At 37.4% G+C, this 14729-nt stretch overlaps 2 protein-coding genes across 4 annotated transcripts; both read left to right on the top strand.

The window, feature by feature from the left end:
* On the top strand, positions 160–3448 carry LOC18597533 (calcium-dependent protein kinase 13). 2 transcript variants are annotated; one of them, XM_018115784.1, is made up of 5 exons: positions 160–799; positions 2270–2413; positions 2546–2698; positions 2989–3104; positions 3191–3448. In XM_018115784.1, exons 1-5 carry the CDS (start codon positions 178–180, stop codon positions 3431–3433), a joined length of 1278 nt encoding a protein of 425 aa, XP_017971273.1. In that variant the 5' UTR covers positions 160–177; the 3' UTR covers positions 3434–3448. The 2 variants fall into 2 exon arrangements, with proteins under 2 accessions (XP_017971273.1, XP_017971274.1); XM_018115785.1 differs by having other exon boundaries at positions 2546–2775; positions 3191–3356.
* Positions 5252–7366, top strand: LOC18608467 (secoisolariciresinol dehydrogenase). 2 transcript variants are annotated; one of them, XM_007043186.2, is made up of 2 exons: positions 5252–5366; positions 6319–7366. In XM_007043186.2, exons 1-2 carry the CDS (start codon positions 5329–5331, stop codon positions 7094–7096), a joined length of 816 nt encoding a protein of 271 aa, XP_007043248.2. In that variant the 5' UTR covers positions 5252–5328; the 3' UTR covers positions 7097–7366. The 2 variants fall into 2 exon arrangements, with proteins under 2 accessions (XP_007043248.2, XP_017971294.1); XM_018115805.1 differs by having other exon boundaries at positions 6307–7366.

Raw genomic sequence — 14729 nt, 5'->3', positions numbered from 1 at the left:
AGCTAGTGCTTGCTTGGCTTTTTACTGTAATGTGAAACCCTAGCTAAGCATTTTTGGTTAGGGCGGGGTGTTCGTTTTTTTTTAGGTGGTGGTTGGTTTCGACGAGATCCGGAGGGAGGGAGGGGGGGATAAGGCTGCGTTTTTGTTAGGGGGTGGGGGTGGGGGTGGGGGAGTGAAATGGGGAATTGTTGTAGATCTCCAGCGGCTGTCGCGAGGGAGGACGTAAAATCTAACTTCTCCGCACACGATCACGCCCGTAAAGATTCCGTTTCCAAGCAGAAGCCGCCGATCACGGTGCTGAACGGGGTTCCGAAGGAGAACATCGAGGAGAAGTACCTGGTGGATCGCGAGCTGGGACGAGGTGAGTTCGGGGTTACTTACCTTTGCATCGACCGCGGCACGCGCGAGTTGCTCGCGTGCAAGTCTATCTCGAAGAGGAAGCTGAGGACGGCCGTGGATATCGAGGATGTGAGACGGGAAGTTGCGATAATGAAGCATTTGCCGAAGAATTCGAGTATCGTGAGCTTGAAAGAAGCTTGCGAGGATGACAATGCGGTTCATTTGGTGATGGAGCTTTGTGAAGGTGGTGAACTCTTCGATAGGATCGTGGCCAGAGGACATTACACGGAGAGAGCCGCCGCGGCGGTGACGAGGACGATTGTGGAAGTGGTTCAGCTTTGTCATAAGCATGGAGTGATTCATAGAGATTTGAAGCCTGAGAATTTTTTGTTCGCTAATAAGAAAGAGAATTCGCCGTTAAAAGCTATCGATTTTGGGTTATCAATATTTTTCAAGCCAGGTAAATTGTTCACAGTTTGAATGTATAAATAACTGAGTGCCTTTTCAAGAATGTACCATCTTTAGTTCGAATTATGAGTGATAATGCTTGGTTAGAAGTATTTAATTATGCAGCAAAGATTGTATTTTGCCAAGCTGGGTTCTGATTTTGTCACGAAAACATTTGACCCTGAAGAAAAAGTGCATGAAAGAATGATCTAAGTTTGTGGGATTGGACATGCCGATGTGGTGTACCCTGTGTGCATTTATCTGTTTATTTGTTTGTTTATGGTTTTTGTAGTGACGAAATACGCACTTTGGTTAATTTTATTTGGCTATGCCTATACTTTAAGGTAGCTTTTATGAGCTACTGTAGTAGGTCCAATCCCTTTGAAGCAATGTTACTAGGCACTTATATTGCCTGAAATGAACGAACAGAGGAATGTGGTTGCGCATGTTTCAGCCTTGCTAACAACAATTTTTCATGTACTTTGTCTGTGCTTTTACAACTTGAATCACTATTGGTTCCTTTCCTCTTATTGTGGAAGGTGGAAGCTTACTTTTTTTCTTGCAAGTCTGGTAGGTTTGTTTTTATTATTTGTTTATGTATTTTCTTTTTCATTATCTGTCACAGTTGAACACTTTGGAGTCTTTTGATTTTCTCTTTTCTTCTCCTAAAAAAGAATATTGTATATATCTTTCTCCATGGTTTAAATCTATAATACTGATTACTTACCTCAAATTGAGGATGAAACATTATAAGTTTTAGATATGGTAATTGCTGCTCTTTATCTGATTTTTAATCTTCAATTTTTTCTTCATACTGATCCATTCACCAATGGCCATTGAGTTGTCAGTACAATGTTGATGCTCAGTTATGTTTGTGACAAGAATTTTCTCTTAAAGTTATCTTGCATGGTCACACTAGGGAAACTCTGAACTATAGCTTTATTGAATGGATACAAGTTTCCTGCTTCCTTTTCGTGAGCTGTCATGGGTACTGCAGTGGTTAGCCTTATAGTGGATGTGTCTCAAATAAAGTAGATTTTCCTTGCCCCCGATGAATGGTCCAATTTTTGTAATTGTTTAGTATGCTATAAAGGTTCTGTCTGCTTCAGGTTTTTTGAAGATTTTCATGTTCTATAACTCAAGATGGGGCTGAGTTTGCTTGTATCAATTCTTTTAATACTTGCATTTCCAGGAAACTGGTATAGCAGGAGCCATAAGTCCAAGGTTTCATGTGCTAAAAAGTTTCTGCCTAATTATCTCTGTCTGATCAATAATTTCCCAGTTTTGTTCACAAAAACTGTGTGGTTGGGTTGGATGTGTTATGGGGACACTGGTGGGGATATGAAATAGTAAGGATGGAACATATTATGATAAGTAGGATAAGGTCTGCGTACTTAGAGTTTGACCACGTTTCCTTCTATTATGTAGATTGTGTGTTTTTTTTTAATATTATGTTTTAATGCCTATAATTTGTAAATTTCAGGTGAACGATTCTCTGAGATTGTTGGAAGTCCATATTATATGGCTCCTGAGGTGCTGAAACGAAATTATGGACCAGAAATAGACATATGGAGTGCAGGAGTCATACTCTATATTTTGTTGTGTGGGGTTCCTCCTTTTTGGGCTGGTAAGTATATTTCTGTGGAATTTCTTTGTCTGTATGCAGGTGTGTGCATATCTGTTGGATGTGCTGTTGTGCATTAATGCATCAAAAATAAGTTGAATTGTTATTCCTACCTGAAGTGTGCTTTTGATGCAGAGTCTGAACAAGGTGTTGCACAGGCAATTCTTCGAGGGTTAATAGATTTCAAACGGGACCCATGGCCAAATATTTCAGAGAGTGCTAAGAGTCTAGTCAGGCAAATGTTGGAACCGGACCCAAAGCTTCGTCTCACTGCAAAGCAAGTGCTTGGTAGTAACATTTCCTCTGTGCTATGCCTAGGTGAACTTGTGTATGTTTCATGGGAGGGAGCTGGATGGGGACTGGGGGTGCGTAGGCGTGTAGTCATAGCCTTTGATGATTCTATTTGATCTTCTGATAGGCTTTTTCTACACCTTCAAATATAAGATATAAAACCTTCTTAATATCAGCTTTCCCAGTTTACTTCAAAATTGTACAAAGACCTATGTTACTAATTTGCTCCATTAAATGTTAATAACTAGTGATAGTTTGCCTAATCTGTGTGTTGCCTCTTCTCACAGAGCATCCTTGGCTCCAAAATGCTACAAAAGCTCCCAATGTTCCTCTTGGCGATGTTGTTAAGTCAAGGCTTAAACAATTTTCAATGATGAACAGATTCAAAAGAAAAGCCCTGCGGGTTGGTTCACTAATGCTAAGAATTCTGCTAGATCTTTTGTCATTTCTTTCCTTGCTGGGGTTATCTTAAAGGTTAATTTGAATTAGGTTATTGCTGAGTTCTTATCCATTGAAGAAGTTGAAGACATCAAAGAAATGTTCAAGAAAATGGACACTGACAATGATGGCATCGTTTCAATTGAAGAGCTGAAAGCTGGATTTAGAAATTTTGGTTCGCACCTTGCAGAGTCTGAAGTGCAGATGCTTATTGAAGCTGTGAGTGTGTTTTGGTTTATACTCTGCCATGAATTAACAAGTATTATGATACTTTATTTTCCTGGTTTGTGCTAATTCTCATCAAAATAGCAGTCAAAAATCTTTTTCTTTTTCTCAGTACATATACTTTTTGTAAGTGTAGTCCTACAATATGATCATAAGAACTACTAGTTGACCAAGACTTGTTATAATTGGAGCTTATTTCAATTGGGTTGGAGTCTACCTATGTCAGATCTTTAACTAATTTACGCTGAATCATTTGGTATCAGAATATATTTATATATATATATATATATATATATATAAATATATCAAAAAAAGCTGTTTTTAAATCTCAAATTTAAAAAATGCTGTTTTTAAATCAAACAGAATTTATGAAGAATCCTATGGTGATGAACAAGATTCAAAAGCTGGTCACTTAGCATTGTCCAGATCAGATAAACGTGACGGAAAATTTTCCCATTTTTGTTTTTCCAGTTCAGTAAATTTGTTCTTTGGCTGTGTGAATTTGAATGGTGCAATTGTATAAAAACTATTAGTTTCAGTTGAAAATTTTCAAAAAGAACCTAATTGTTGCAGTTTCGTACGCATACATAGTTCCACACATCATTCACTTTACACATCAGCAAAGTAAATATTTATACACCCCTAATTAAGTTGGCCACCAATTTTGAAAATGCTGGACGTAGGATTTTTTTTTTTTTATTTAAAGTCAATGCTGCAAGTAATTAATATAAAATTTTGATTTAGGATAAGCGTTGGTAATTAATTAAAAAACTCTATGTTGGATGCAGTTTGTATCTGTTACATGGTTAACTGTCTCTATATAAAAGGATGTTGGGCTTCTCTCTGGAGATAGACGACATACAATATAATTTGCCTAGAAATCTAAAGATTATAACAATACCGTTAATGTTGTTTGTTTGTTTCTTTTTTATGATCAAACACCATCCACGTTTGTTTTGTTTGTTTGTTTTAACCGTAATATTATTAATGTTATTAATAGTGAATGAATTCCTGTTTATAACATGACTTAATAATTAATTAGGTAATTGTCTTTTCTTAATAATTAAAGCTTGTTTATAGTTTTTTATTATCAAACACTATTCACATTTGTTTTGTTTGTTTGTTTTAACCCTAATATTATTAATGTTGGTATGAATGATTAAATGCATTGTACAGTGATGATAAAGGAGCTCACATGCGTTTTATAAATTATTAATAGTGAATAAATTCCTGTTTATAACATGACTTAATAATTAATTAGTTAAATGTCTTTTCTTAATAATTAAAGCTTGTTTATAGTTTTTTATTATCAAACACTATTCACGTTTGTTTTGTTTGTTTGTTTTAACCGTAATATTATTAATGTTATTAATAGTGAATGAATTCCTGTTTATAACATGACTTAATAATTAATTAGGTAATTGTCTTTTCTTAATAATTAAAGCTTGTTTATAGTTTTTTATTATCAAACACTATTCACGTTTGTTTCGTTTGTTTGTTTTAACCGTAATATTATTAATGTTGGTATGACTGATTAAATGCATTGTACTGTGATGATAAAGGAGCTCACATGCTTTTTATAAATTATGAATAGTGCATGAATTCCTGTTTATAACATGACTTAATAATTAATTAGTTAAATGTCTTTTCTTAATAATTAAAGCTTGTTTATAGTTTTTTATTATCAAACACTATTCACATTTGTTTTGTTTGTTTGTTTTAACCGTAATATTATTAATGTTGGTATGCTGCAAGTAATTAATATAAAATTTTGATTTAGGATTAGCGTTGGTAATTAATTAAGAAACTCTATGTTGGATGCATTCCATCAACTTTTTATCTGTTACACGGTTAACTATCTCTATATAAAAGGATGTTGGGCTTCTCTCTGGAGAGGGAGGACATACAATATAATTTGCCTAGAAATCTAAAGAGATTAACAAATCTCCAGCCAGAAGGTCAAAATGGCATGTGCTTCCCTACTTCCACCTGCTGCAAGAAGGTATATATATTTCATTAGCTCATATATATTACTGATCAATCAATTTGTGTTCCCACATTTATTGTTATTTTTTACATATCTATATTAAGTTTTAGTTAAAAAGGAGGTATCTTTGTTATTGTATCAACCGTCATATTCAGTTTATCTATTTCTTTTTTTTATTAATAATATTATTCAGTAAACTTATAGTAATCATTAACTTGTTCAAATAGTTCATAAATTTCTAATTATTTATCAAAAACACTAATGTCATCAATAAAGAATATATTAGACATTAATAACAAAAAATAATAAATCGGATCTGAACCCTTATTTTTCTTTCCAAGGCTAAAATATATTTTATATTATTTTTTTAATCAAATCTGATATTTTATTATCACAAAATTAATACGATACTTTGGCAAAAGCCAAGGGTGTGGCCTAAGAGACCAAACAGACAGTAACCCAACGAGGTTCTGTCCGTACAAATGCGCCTAATGGAAAACAGCGTCTTACACCGGAAAATATTTACACAGAATAGCACAATATCATCAGGAAGTATAAAGCAACGTCACCACCACAAGTATGCAACACAGCATCAACCCGTGAGTCACAGGAACAGAACAAACATGCGACACAGAAACAACCGAAGAGTCACCAGAAGCATAGCATGCTTGACACCAAATCATGCACAGCTTTTCAAGTGAGAAATAAAATAAATCCATAGGAAAGCCTGGGAGGTCATGCAGTAGTCAGATTCAACACCACACATAGAACATCTCACTCTCAATCCAATGTTTTTGAGTTGAACTTACAGGTTTTAACTATTAATTCAATATTTAAGTATTTCCTTAACACATAAAATTGTAACTTATTTCTATTAATAGTGTTAGTTTTTTTAAAAATTTTAATTAATAATGCTAGTTTTATTGATAATTACATGGTTTTTTTTTTTATTAAGAATTGTTCTTAGGCTAGAAGGCAAGGTGGCATTGATCACAGGAGGTGCTAGCGGCATTGGTGAGTGCATTGCAAGACTCTTTTGCGAGCACGGAGCTAAAGTTATCATTGCTGACATTCAAGATGAATTAGGCCAATCCGTATGCAAAGATATTGGTCTTGCAGTTGCATCCTTCGTGCATTGCGACATAGTCAAAGAATCTGATGTCGAAATTGCAGTTAACACCGTAATTTCCTTACATGGAAAGCTTGATATAATGGTAAACAATGCTGCCGTCATTGACGACGCCAAACCAAGCATCGTAGAGAATAATGTGGCTGATTTTGAGCGTGTCATTAGCGTTAACTTGACAGGCGTTTTCTTGGGAACTAAGCATGCGGCTCGAGTAATGATTCCTGCAAGAAAAGGCAGCATAATTTCACTGGGTAGCGTTTCATCTAGTGTCGGTGGGGTTGCTTCTCATGCATACACAAGTTCAAAGCATGCCATTTTAGGACTCACCAAGAACGTGGCAGCAGAGCTCGGGAGGTTTGGAATTCGAGTGAACTGCTTATCTTCCTACTTCATTGCAACACGGACGGCTATGAATTTCTTCAAGCTGGATGGAGATGAACGCCCTCGTGTTTATTCTAACCTGAAAGGGGTCGTTCTTCAACAAGTAGATGTGGCTGAGGCTGCACTGTACCTGGGTTCTGACGAGTCCAAGTATGTGAGTGGGCACAATCTTGCAGTGGACGGAGGTTTTACCACTATCAATCCAGCTTTTGGCTTGTTTGCGTCATCTCAGTAGATTTTCTCGTCATCTTTGATGCTTCATTGCCAGCTAGCTCCCAGGGTCGAAGTTTTTCTTGTTTAACTTAGGCACTCTACTTCCTTGCCCCAGATGTTGCTTTGAAAAAGTAGAGTTTATCTTTTCCTGATAAACAGCAGTGTTACTTTAGTAGATATAGTATTGTTACCATCAATAAGTAGAAAATATTGTTTATAATGGCGTCGTCCCTGGATACTGTTACCATCAAAGGACTGAGAAATAAAAATTTCAAGAGTTTTTTTTGTTTAATTTTTGCCTTTTTTTCTATTGATTATATACTTTTTGCTGTTTTTTTATACCAAACAACAATTTTATTGAAGCAAGGTATGTTTGCCCTGAAAATTCACAGAAATTGATATTTTATGCGACTACAATGTATCAAAATTGTTTTCTCATATTGTACGTGTAAATCCTCTCAAACTCATAGAAGGAGGCAGATTAATGGAAAATGATAAGAAAAAAAAAACTTTTCTTAAATGGGCCTCAGGCATAAGGTGTTTTTGAAAATTGTCCTCCGTATAATTTTATCTGTTTTTAGCCAAGAGAAAAAAAAATTAGACAAAATTGTCCTTAATGAAACTGACCCATTCGCTAGGCTCCGCGCCTAAACCAAAAACCTATTAACGGGTCAAGTATGTCCTTTATATGGACCACAACTCTTCGGTTTTCATCGAGAGACCTTACATATCCGCAGAAGCAAGTCTGTCAAAAGCATTCCTTGACAGTTCAACTTCTGAGCATTTTGGCAGTGGTAGGAGCCTTTTGGAGTGGTTATTATTCTGATAAAGGTAGTTCACATATTGAGCAGTGTGAAGAAGTTGACATAACTCTGAGAAAGGTATAAAATTTTTTTATGAATTTTTTATTTCATTTTGAACCATGTGGAGGTTTTTGACAGGACGGTTATTGTTCATGTTTAGGGTTAAGGTTTTTGAGCATAAACCTATACATATTACTTGTTCATATTGATATTGTTGTTGTTTGAAATTTTTGAATATAAACATGAAGGTGGTATTGTTGGTGTTGTTGGGGTAGAAAGGTGACCCTTTGTTATGACCCTTTGTTAGATATTGCATGAGTGGGGGCGTGCTTATGTGGTTGGCACCTTTTGTGTCAGTGGATTTTGGCATGGGGTCACGTAGGGTTTGCGTGATTGCAAAAAGGTTTAACTTTGCGTGACTGGTTTTTAAGTCATTGCGTGACTGGTTTCTAGGCCATTGCGTGACTGGTTTCAATGTTATTGCGCGAATATTGTTCAGGCATAGCATCAGTTTGTGTGTGCGTGATTCGATTAGTTGTTCTTAGAATTGCGTGACTTGTTTATAAATCATTGTGTGATTTATTGTTAGTAATTGTGTGACTAATTGATTAGGCATTGCGTGACTATTGTTGTAGGAAATTGCACGAGTGTCATAACTGCATGAAATTTATCTGCATGGGTTCATTCTGTATTATTTTGGGTCAACTGTAATGTTTTAATGTGTATATGTTGATTTACTTAATAATCCATGCTCCACACTTGGATTAATTATTCTGTTTCAGGGTTGTCTAAAAACAGTTAAAAATATTGTTAGGGTTATTTTTTGAGTGAGCTTATGAGGAGGGCTATTTCTAAGAAATTCCTGTAGTTTTTTTGTTAATCTACAATGATGGTATTGACATGATTAAAATGGGAATGTTATCTGTTTTATGTTGCAGATGGCCAGCACAGGAACAGAGTAGGAAAACGCGGAGTACTTGCTCTTGTGCCGAGGCACCGGTGGGGGTTCAATGTAGGCATTAACATCCACTGTAAGTGGTCGCATCTGCACGTGATACGTCAGATGCTGTGTCAAGTGAATGAGCTGGAAAGCTTTAAGAGAACATGCTTCGGGCACATGATGGACGTCGAAGCAAACAAGAGTTCATTTTGTGCCAGTCTCGTGTACAATCTAATGCTGCACAGAATCAACGAACCTGACGCCACAGAGGCAGAGTTATGGTTCGCAATAGGGAAAATGAAGGCCTGTTTTTCAAAGAGGGAGTTCTGTCTGGTGACAAGACTAAAGTTTGGTCCTCTATCGGCCTTCATTGTCAATCCCTACGAGGCCCTCTTTGGAGGAATTTACCTACGATATTGGAGACTTGGGAAGGAGGTGAAGATCCAATAAGTTTTAGACACGTTCAAGGGAGGGCAGTTTCAGCAAAAGGGAGACGCGAGCAAGATGGCCCTCGTCTTGATCGAGACTAACGTTTTATTCGGTCAAGACTACAGACGATCTATCGTTCCATGGTTGTTGTCTCTAGTTGAGAACATCGACGAGTGGAATGCATTCCCATGGGGCACATACGTTTGGAGTCTGACCGTGGATTACTTGCTGAGGGGTTTCGAACCTCCTACTGTAAGCAAAGTAGATAAGAAGCGCTACCACCTATACGGATTGATATGGGCTTTTCAAGTAGTCTGCCATAGCCTAATGTTTATCATTGTCATTATTGTTTTCGCATAAGAATTTATGAGGTGACTAAAAATGTTACACAATTGATGTGCAGTTTTGGGCGTTGGAAGCAATACCTGTAATTAGAAGTTTGTTCGGAAGGCAGCGGTAGTCCAGATAGGTTTGGCCAAGAATGCTTAAATGACATTGTGACAAGAGGCCTACAAGGTTCCACGTCAATATTACAAGTTTTGAGAGAGAGGGCAAGGTGAGTAAAGAAACCATATTTTTTTTATTTGATTAAATTTTATTTTTATTGTCATAAGGTAGCGAGGGTTATACCTACTGGCAATGTATGTTTTGGTGTAGTTGTGGGCAATGAAGACGTTAGAGCCAACGGCAAAAGAGATGTTGATCGCAAACTGGGTAGACATTGAGGTCAATATCTCCGAAGGGCAGCAATACATTTTATTATGGAAGTTGGAGGGTTGCCCAGAATTAGGTCCCCAACAAAGGAGGAAAATAATGGACCGCAAATGAGAAAAGTCTAGTACGAGGAGCCGTTAAGCGGAGACGCATCACGAATGAAGAGGTCCATTCCGATTTCGGTGCTGCTGAGGCACCTCATTTTCTTCCTGTAACTATTCATGGTGCTTCTCTTGCTGCTGCTCCTCCTGCTTCTGCTGCTACCCCTCCTCTTGCTTCAGGTGCTGTCCCCCATGTTGAGTCGCATAACCGGGCGTTACGCTCGTAAATGACTACGAACATTAAGCGAAAGCTGCAAAAGATACAGACACAGTGGAAGAAAGACCTTTAGTCATTACAGACGAATATGCAAATGCAGATGTAGTCAATACAGTTGGAGATCCAGTGGGCGATGCAGATGCAGTCAATGTAGTTGGAGATCTAGCGGGCGATGCAAATGTAGACGTAGTCACTGCATGAGCATATCTAGCACTCACTGCAAGGGCTGGAGGATCGGATTGTCTGTCGACTGATCGACCATTTTGAGGTATGAGGTTTTATGTTATTCATCGCGTGAGTTATAACATGTACAATGTATACACTGTTCTAATGTGTTTGTTTTTTTTAATCGTTTAGGGACGAAGGTCACCTCCTGGTAACCCGATTGAACATCATCCTGCGGGTATTCCATCTCCGGTAGAGGCAGCCCAGCATTTTAAGCCCATACCTTCTCCCTAGGCTCCACCTTCTCCGTATGAGGTCGAAGAGGTACCTCATCTTGCGAGTAGTGGAACTACAACTTCCCCACGTCCTGCTCCTGTCCCAACTCTAGCAGAGGCCCCCCCTTATGGTGAGATCGAACCTTCTGCTGAGGCTCCACCTCGACCTGAGCTCGAAGATGCACATGTGATCTTGGCTAGCAAATGCCTTCGAAGCCAGTACGTTAACCCGCTATTAGTCCAGCGCAAAGCGAATGACAATTTGAAAGACAGATATGAGTCATTCCTGAAAAATGACCAAGCCAGGTAAAATGAAAACAGTAGACTATATTAGGGTTAACGATTCTAGGATATTTATTAAACAGTCTGCAATACTATAATTTTAATATAACTCTATTTTAAATTTGCAGGGTTAACATTCTGGGCATCGAAGGGTAAGAGGGCCCTGATTTTTTTCGACGATTAGAGATGCCGACAGAGTTGATGGACACCCAACAAATTGATGCATGCATTAGTGTGTTGTGTAAGTGGGTGTGCGAGCACCATCCACAACACTACAAGCAAAGAATATTGATCGTTGACACCACATTCTATGTAAGTATATTATATTTAACTGAGTTATAATTATTCAAATGTATGAGATTTAGGGTTACTTAATTGCATCTAACTATTATGCATAGCGTAATTGACAACTTATTTTGCTCCAACTAAGTGAAAAAATGCAGCCTTCCCCCACCGAGAAGACATTCAAGCCGAGTGAGGTGGTTATGCCAGACGATCTGCTTGAGTATGCAAGGGGTGGGAGACCTTCGTGGGGTTTGCCATATCATGAGGTTGACGCAATTCTCGTACCGTGCTTTTTCAACGGCCACTAGGTGGTAGTGCACGTTAACTTTCTGAAATGGACTATGATGTTAGTGGACTCATCGTACGGTCAAAAAGAAGCACTGAATTTTGGCTTGCGTGATAAGCAGATGAGTCCACTAACATCATTGTTTCCCATTATATGCCACCGGGCAGGGTACTTTGTCAGCTCAGGTCGTCAAAAATGAGGTTTGACGCGGATGAAATACAGGTTAAATGAGAAGACCCCGATACAGCAAAATTCACACAGTTATGGGGATTGGGTTATAGCCTCGTTGCAGTGGTTGATCGGCTCGGAGGATCAGACACTGAAGGCAAACGCCATAGAGGGCATTCGAACAAAGTTTGCCCTTGAGATTTTTGCCAATAGCTCAAGTTGTTAAATTTTTGAATTTGTTTATTCTTTTTCATTTTGTAATTAACATTAACATTATTCTATATCATTTTCATATTATTCTTTGTTGTATCATTTACATATTATTCTTTGTATTCATTCATGTGATACGCATACGGGTCCAATAAGAACAACATTATTTTTTTCTTATTCATATCATAAAGTCTGTTAGTATTTTACACAATTTACATGACAGCGTTCATTCGTTTGCATATGCCAGCCCCCTTTTGCTTATTTACTTTATAGCCTATATGACATGTTGAATTGCATTGCGTGACATAGGGTTGTAAGCAGTTGCTATTGAATTGCGTGAATGGTGTGGATGGAATCGCGTCACCAGTTGATATTGATTCGTGAGAGTATTTGTTATGGAGTCACGCGAGTACTAAATTTTGAATCACGTCAGTTGTTAGTATGGAATCACGTCACTAATCTACTTGGAATCGTGTGAGTAGTAAATATGGATCACGTGAACTGTTAAGATTTAAAATCGCGTGAGTGTTTGATATTTACTTTGGTTAGTAATAAATATGGAGTGTCGTTACTAGTTAATATGAAAGCGCGTGACATGACTTTTTTGTGGAATCGCGTCACTAGTTTATATTGACTTACGTGAGTAATATATGTGGGTTGCGTTACTAGTTATTATGGAATGGCGTGAATATTTATTATAAAATCGCGTGAGTAGAAAAATTGATTTGCATGACTGGCTATTATGGAATTGCGTTACTAGTTGATATCGATTCGCGTGAGTAGTATATATGGAGTGACGTTACGAATTCTTATTGAATTGCGTGACTAGATGATATGGGATTGCGTGACTAGTTGCGCTTGCATCGCGTGACTCACCTATTTTGTGTCATGTTCTTCAAATAAGGGTAAGCCAATTATCATCGACAATATCAAACCATAACTCAACGGGAAAACTACAATATGAAAGAAACGATTGGAAGCTGTCTTATACCCTTTATGTTTTTTGATTACAACGATCAATATTAAGAATAACTATTACTACTATTATACACCATTTTCTAGGCAAAAATATGAAGCAGGATGCCAAAATCAATCACGTAAATATTATTAAATATTTTGTGCTTTATTTAATGGTTTACAAAGAAAAACAAATTATGAAAGAGTACAATGAATTTGATGATCCAACAAATGGGCTAAGTACTCTAATTGGAATTTTATGATCCAACTACGCAATGGCATTTTTGTACATAAAGGGACCTGTAGTCAACTATAAGATAAATATCAAATTTTTCCCAGCACTTTCTCCTCACTTCCGACAGCTTCTTCTTCGTCTTCTTCCCATCCTTCTGTTTCAATAAACATTCAGTTGTTCTGGACCTGCATGAGTATCGATAGCTTATGAATGTATCAATAGTTGCTTTGAAAGTGGATGGAACTTGTATGAAAAAGCAAACTAAACTGTCTGGTTGGGAATGAAAAGTAAGATACACAAGATGTCCATATGGAAGAGAAAACCCTCAAGTCCCATGTTCAGTTGTTTTCGACCTCTATTGTTTGCCAACTAGTTCCAACGACCCGACCATTGGACTTGAAGGTTTTCTCTTCCATATGGATATCTTGTGTATCTTACTTTTCATTTCTCAACCAGACAGTTCAGTTTACTCTTTCATACAAGTTCCATCCACTTTTAGAGAGACATTTTGTGTTTTAGATTTGCTTTTTTGCTAGAATATGTGCAACTAGTCCCTCAAACTCAAAGGCACCTCATCATCTTCAGAGGCTGCCTTTTTCCCCTTCTCGACTCTTGAATCTCTAGAGGTCATTTTTCAATTATCTGATATTGATTAAGATGATTGAATTTGATTCAAATGGTTAATGGTTCCTTTTATTTATAGGCATGAATGCTGACTTTTCGTTTTCTACACCCATATCAATGCAATGAAGGGGGGCTGAATTGGTTATTAAGTACTAGTTCGACCATCCCTTTCATCTTATCTACCTCTTAAAAGCAAAAGCTAGGCCAAACATCATTCGTTTGCATATGCTAACCCCCCTTTGCTTCTTTACTTTATAGCCTATATGACATGTTGAATTGCATTACGTGACATAGGGTTGTAAGAAGTTGCTATTGAATGGCGTGAATGGTATGGATGGAATCGCGTCACCAGTTGATATTGATTCACAGGAGTATTTGTTATGGAGTCACGCGAGTACTAAATTTTGAATCACGTTAGTTGTTAATATGGAATCGCGTCACTAATCCATTTAGAATCGTGTGAGTAGTAAATATGGTTCGCGTGAACTGTTAAGATTTAGAATCGCATGAGTATTTGATATTGACTCCCGTTAGTAGTAAATATGGAATGACGTTACTAGTTAATATGGAAGCGCGTGACATGACTTTTTTGTAGAATCGCGTGACTAGTTGATATTGACTCGCATGAGTAATATATATTGAGTGGTGTTACTAGTTATTATGGAATGGTGTGAGTATTTATTATAAAATCACGTGAGTAGAAAAATAGAGTCGCGTGATTGGATATTATGGAATTACATTACTAGTTGATATGAAGCCGCGTGAGTAGTATATATGGAGTGGTGTTACGAATTCTTATTGAATTGCGTGACTCGATGATATGGGATCGCATGACTAGTTGATCTTGCATTGCGTGACTAGTTGATCTTGCATTGCGTGACTCACCTATTTTATGTCATGTTCTTCGAATAAGGGTAAGCCAATTACCACGAACAATATCAAACCATAACTCAACCCCAAGCAC

This window comes from Theobroma cacao, chromosome 2, assembly GCF_000208745.1.
Source record: "Theobroma cacao cultivar B97-61/B2 chromosome 2, Criollo_cocoa_genome_V2, whole genome shotgun sequence".
In the NCBI taxonomy this organism is placed as follows: domain Eukaryota; kingdom Viridiplantae; phylum Streptophyta; class Magnoliopsida; order Malvales; family Malvaceae; genus Theobroma; species Theobroma cacao.
Note: the sequence above shows the minus strand (reverse complement) of the source record. Positions and strands in the feature narration are given on the sequence as shown.

Coding starts and splice junctions, on each gene's coding strand:
- LOC18597533 (XM_018115784.1), top strand. CDS start 178: ATGGGGAATTGTTGTAGATCTCCAGCGGCTGTCGCGAGGGAGGACGTA. Junction 2,414..2,545: donor GGTTCCTCCTTTTTGGGCTG/GTAAGTATATTT, acceptor CTTTTGATGCAG/AGTCTGAACAAGGTGTTGCA. Junction 3,105..3,190: donor TCAAAAGAAAAGCCCTGCGG/GTTGGTTCACTA, acceptor AATTTGAATTAG/GTTATTGCTGAGTTCTTATC.
- LOC18608467 (XM_018115805.1), top strand. CDS start 5,329: ATGGCATGTGCTTCCCTACTTCCACCTGCTGCAAGAAG. Junction 5,367..6,306: donor CTTCCACCTGCTGCAAGAAG/GTATATATATTT, acceptor TTTTTTATTAAG/AATTGTTCTTAGGCTAGAAG.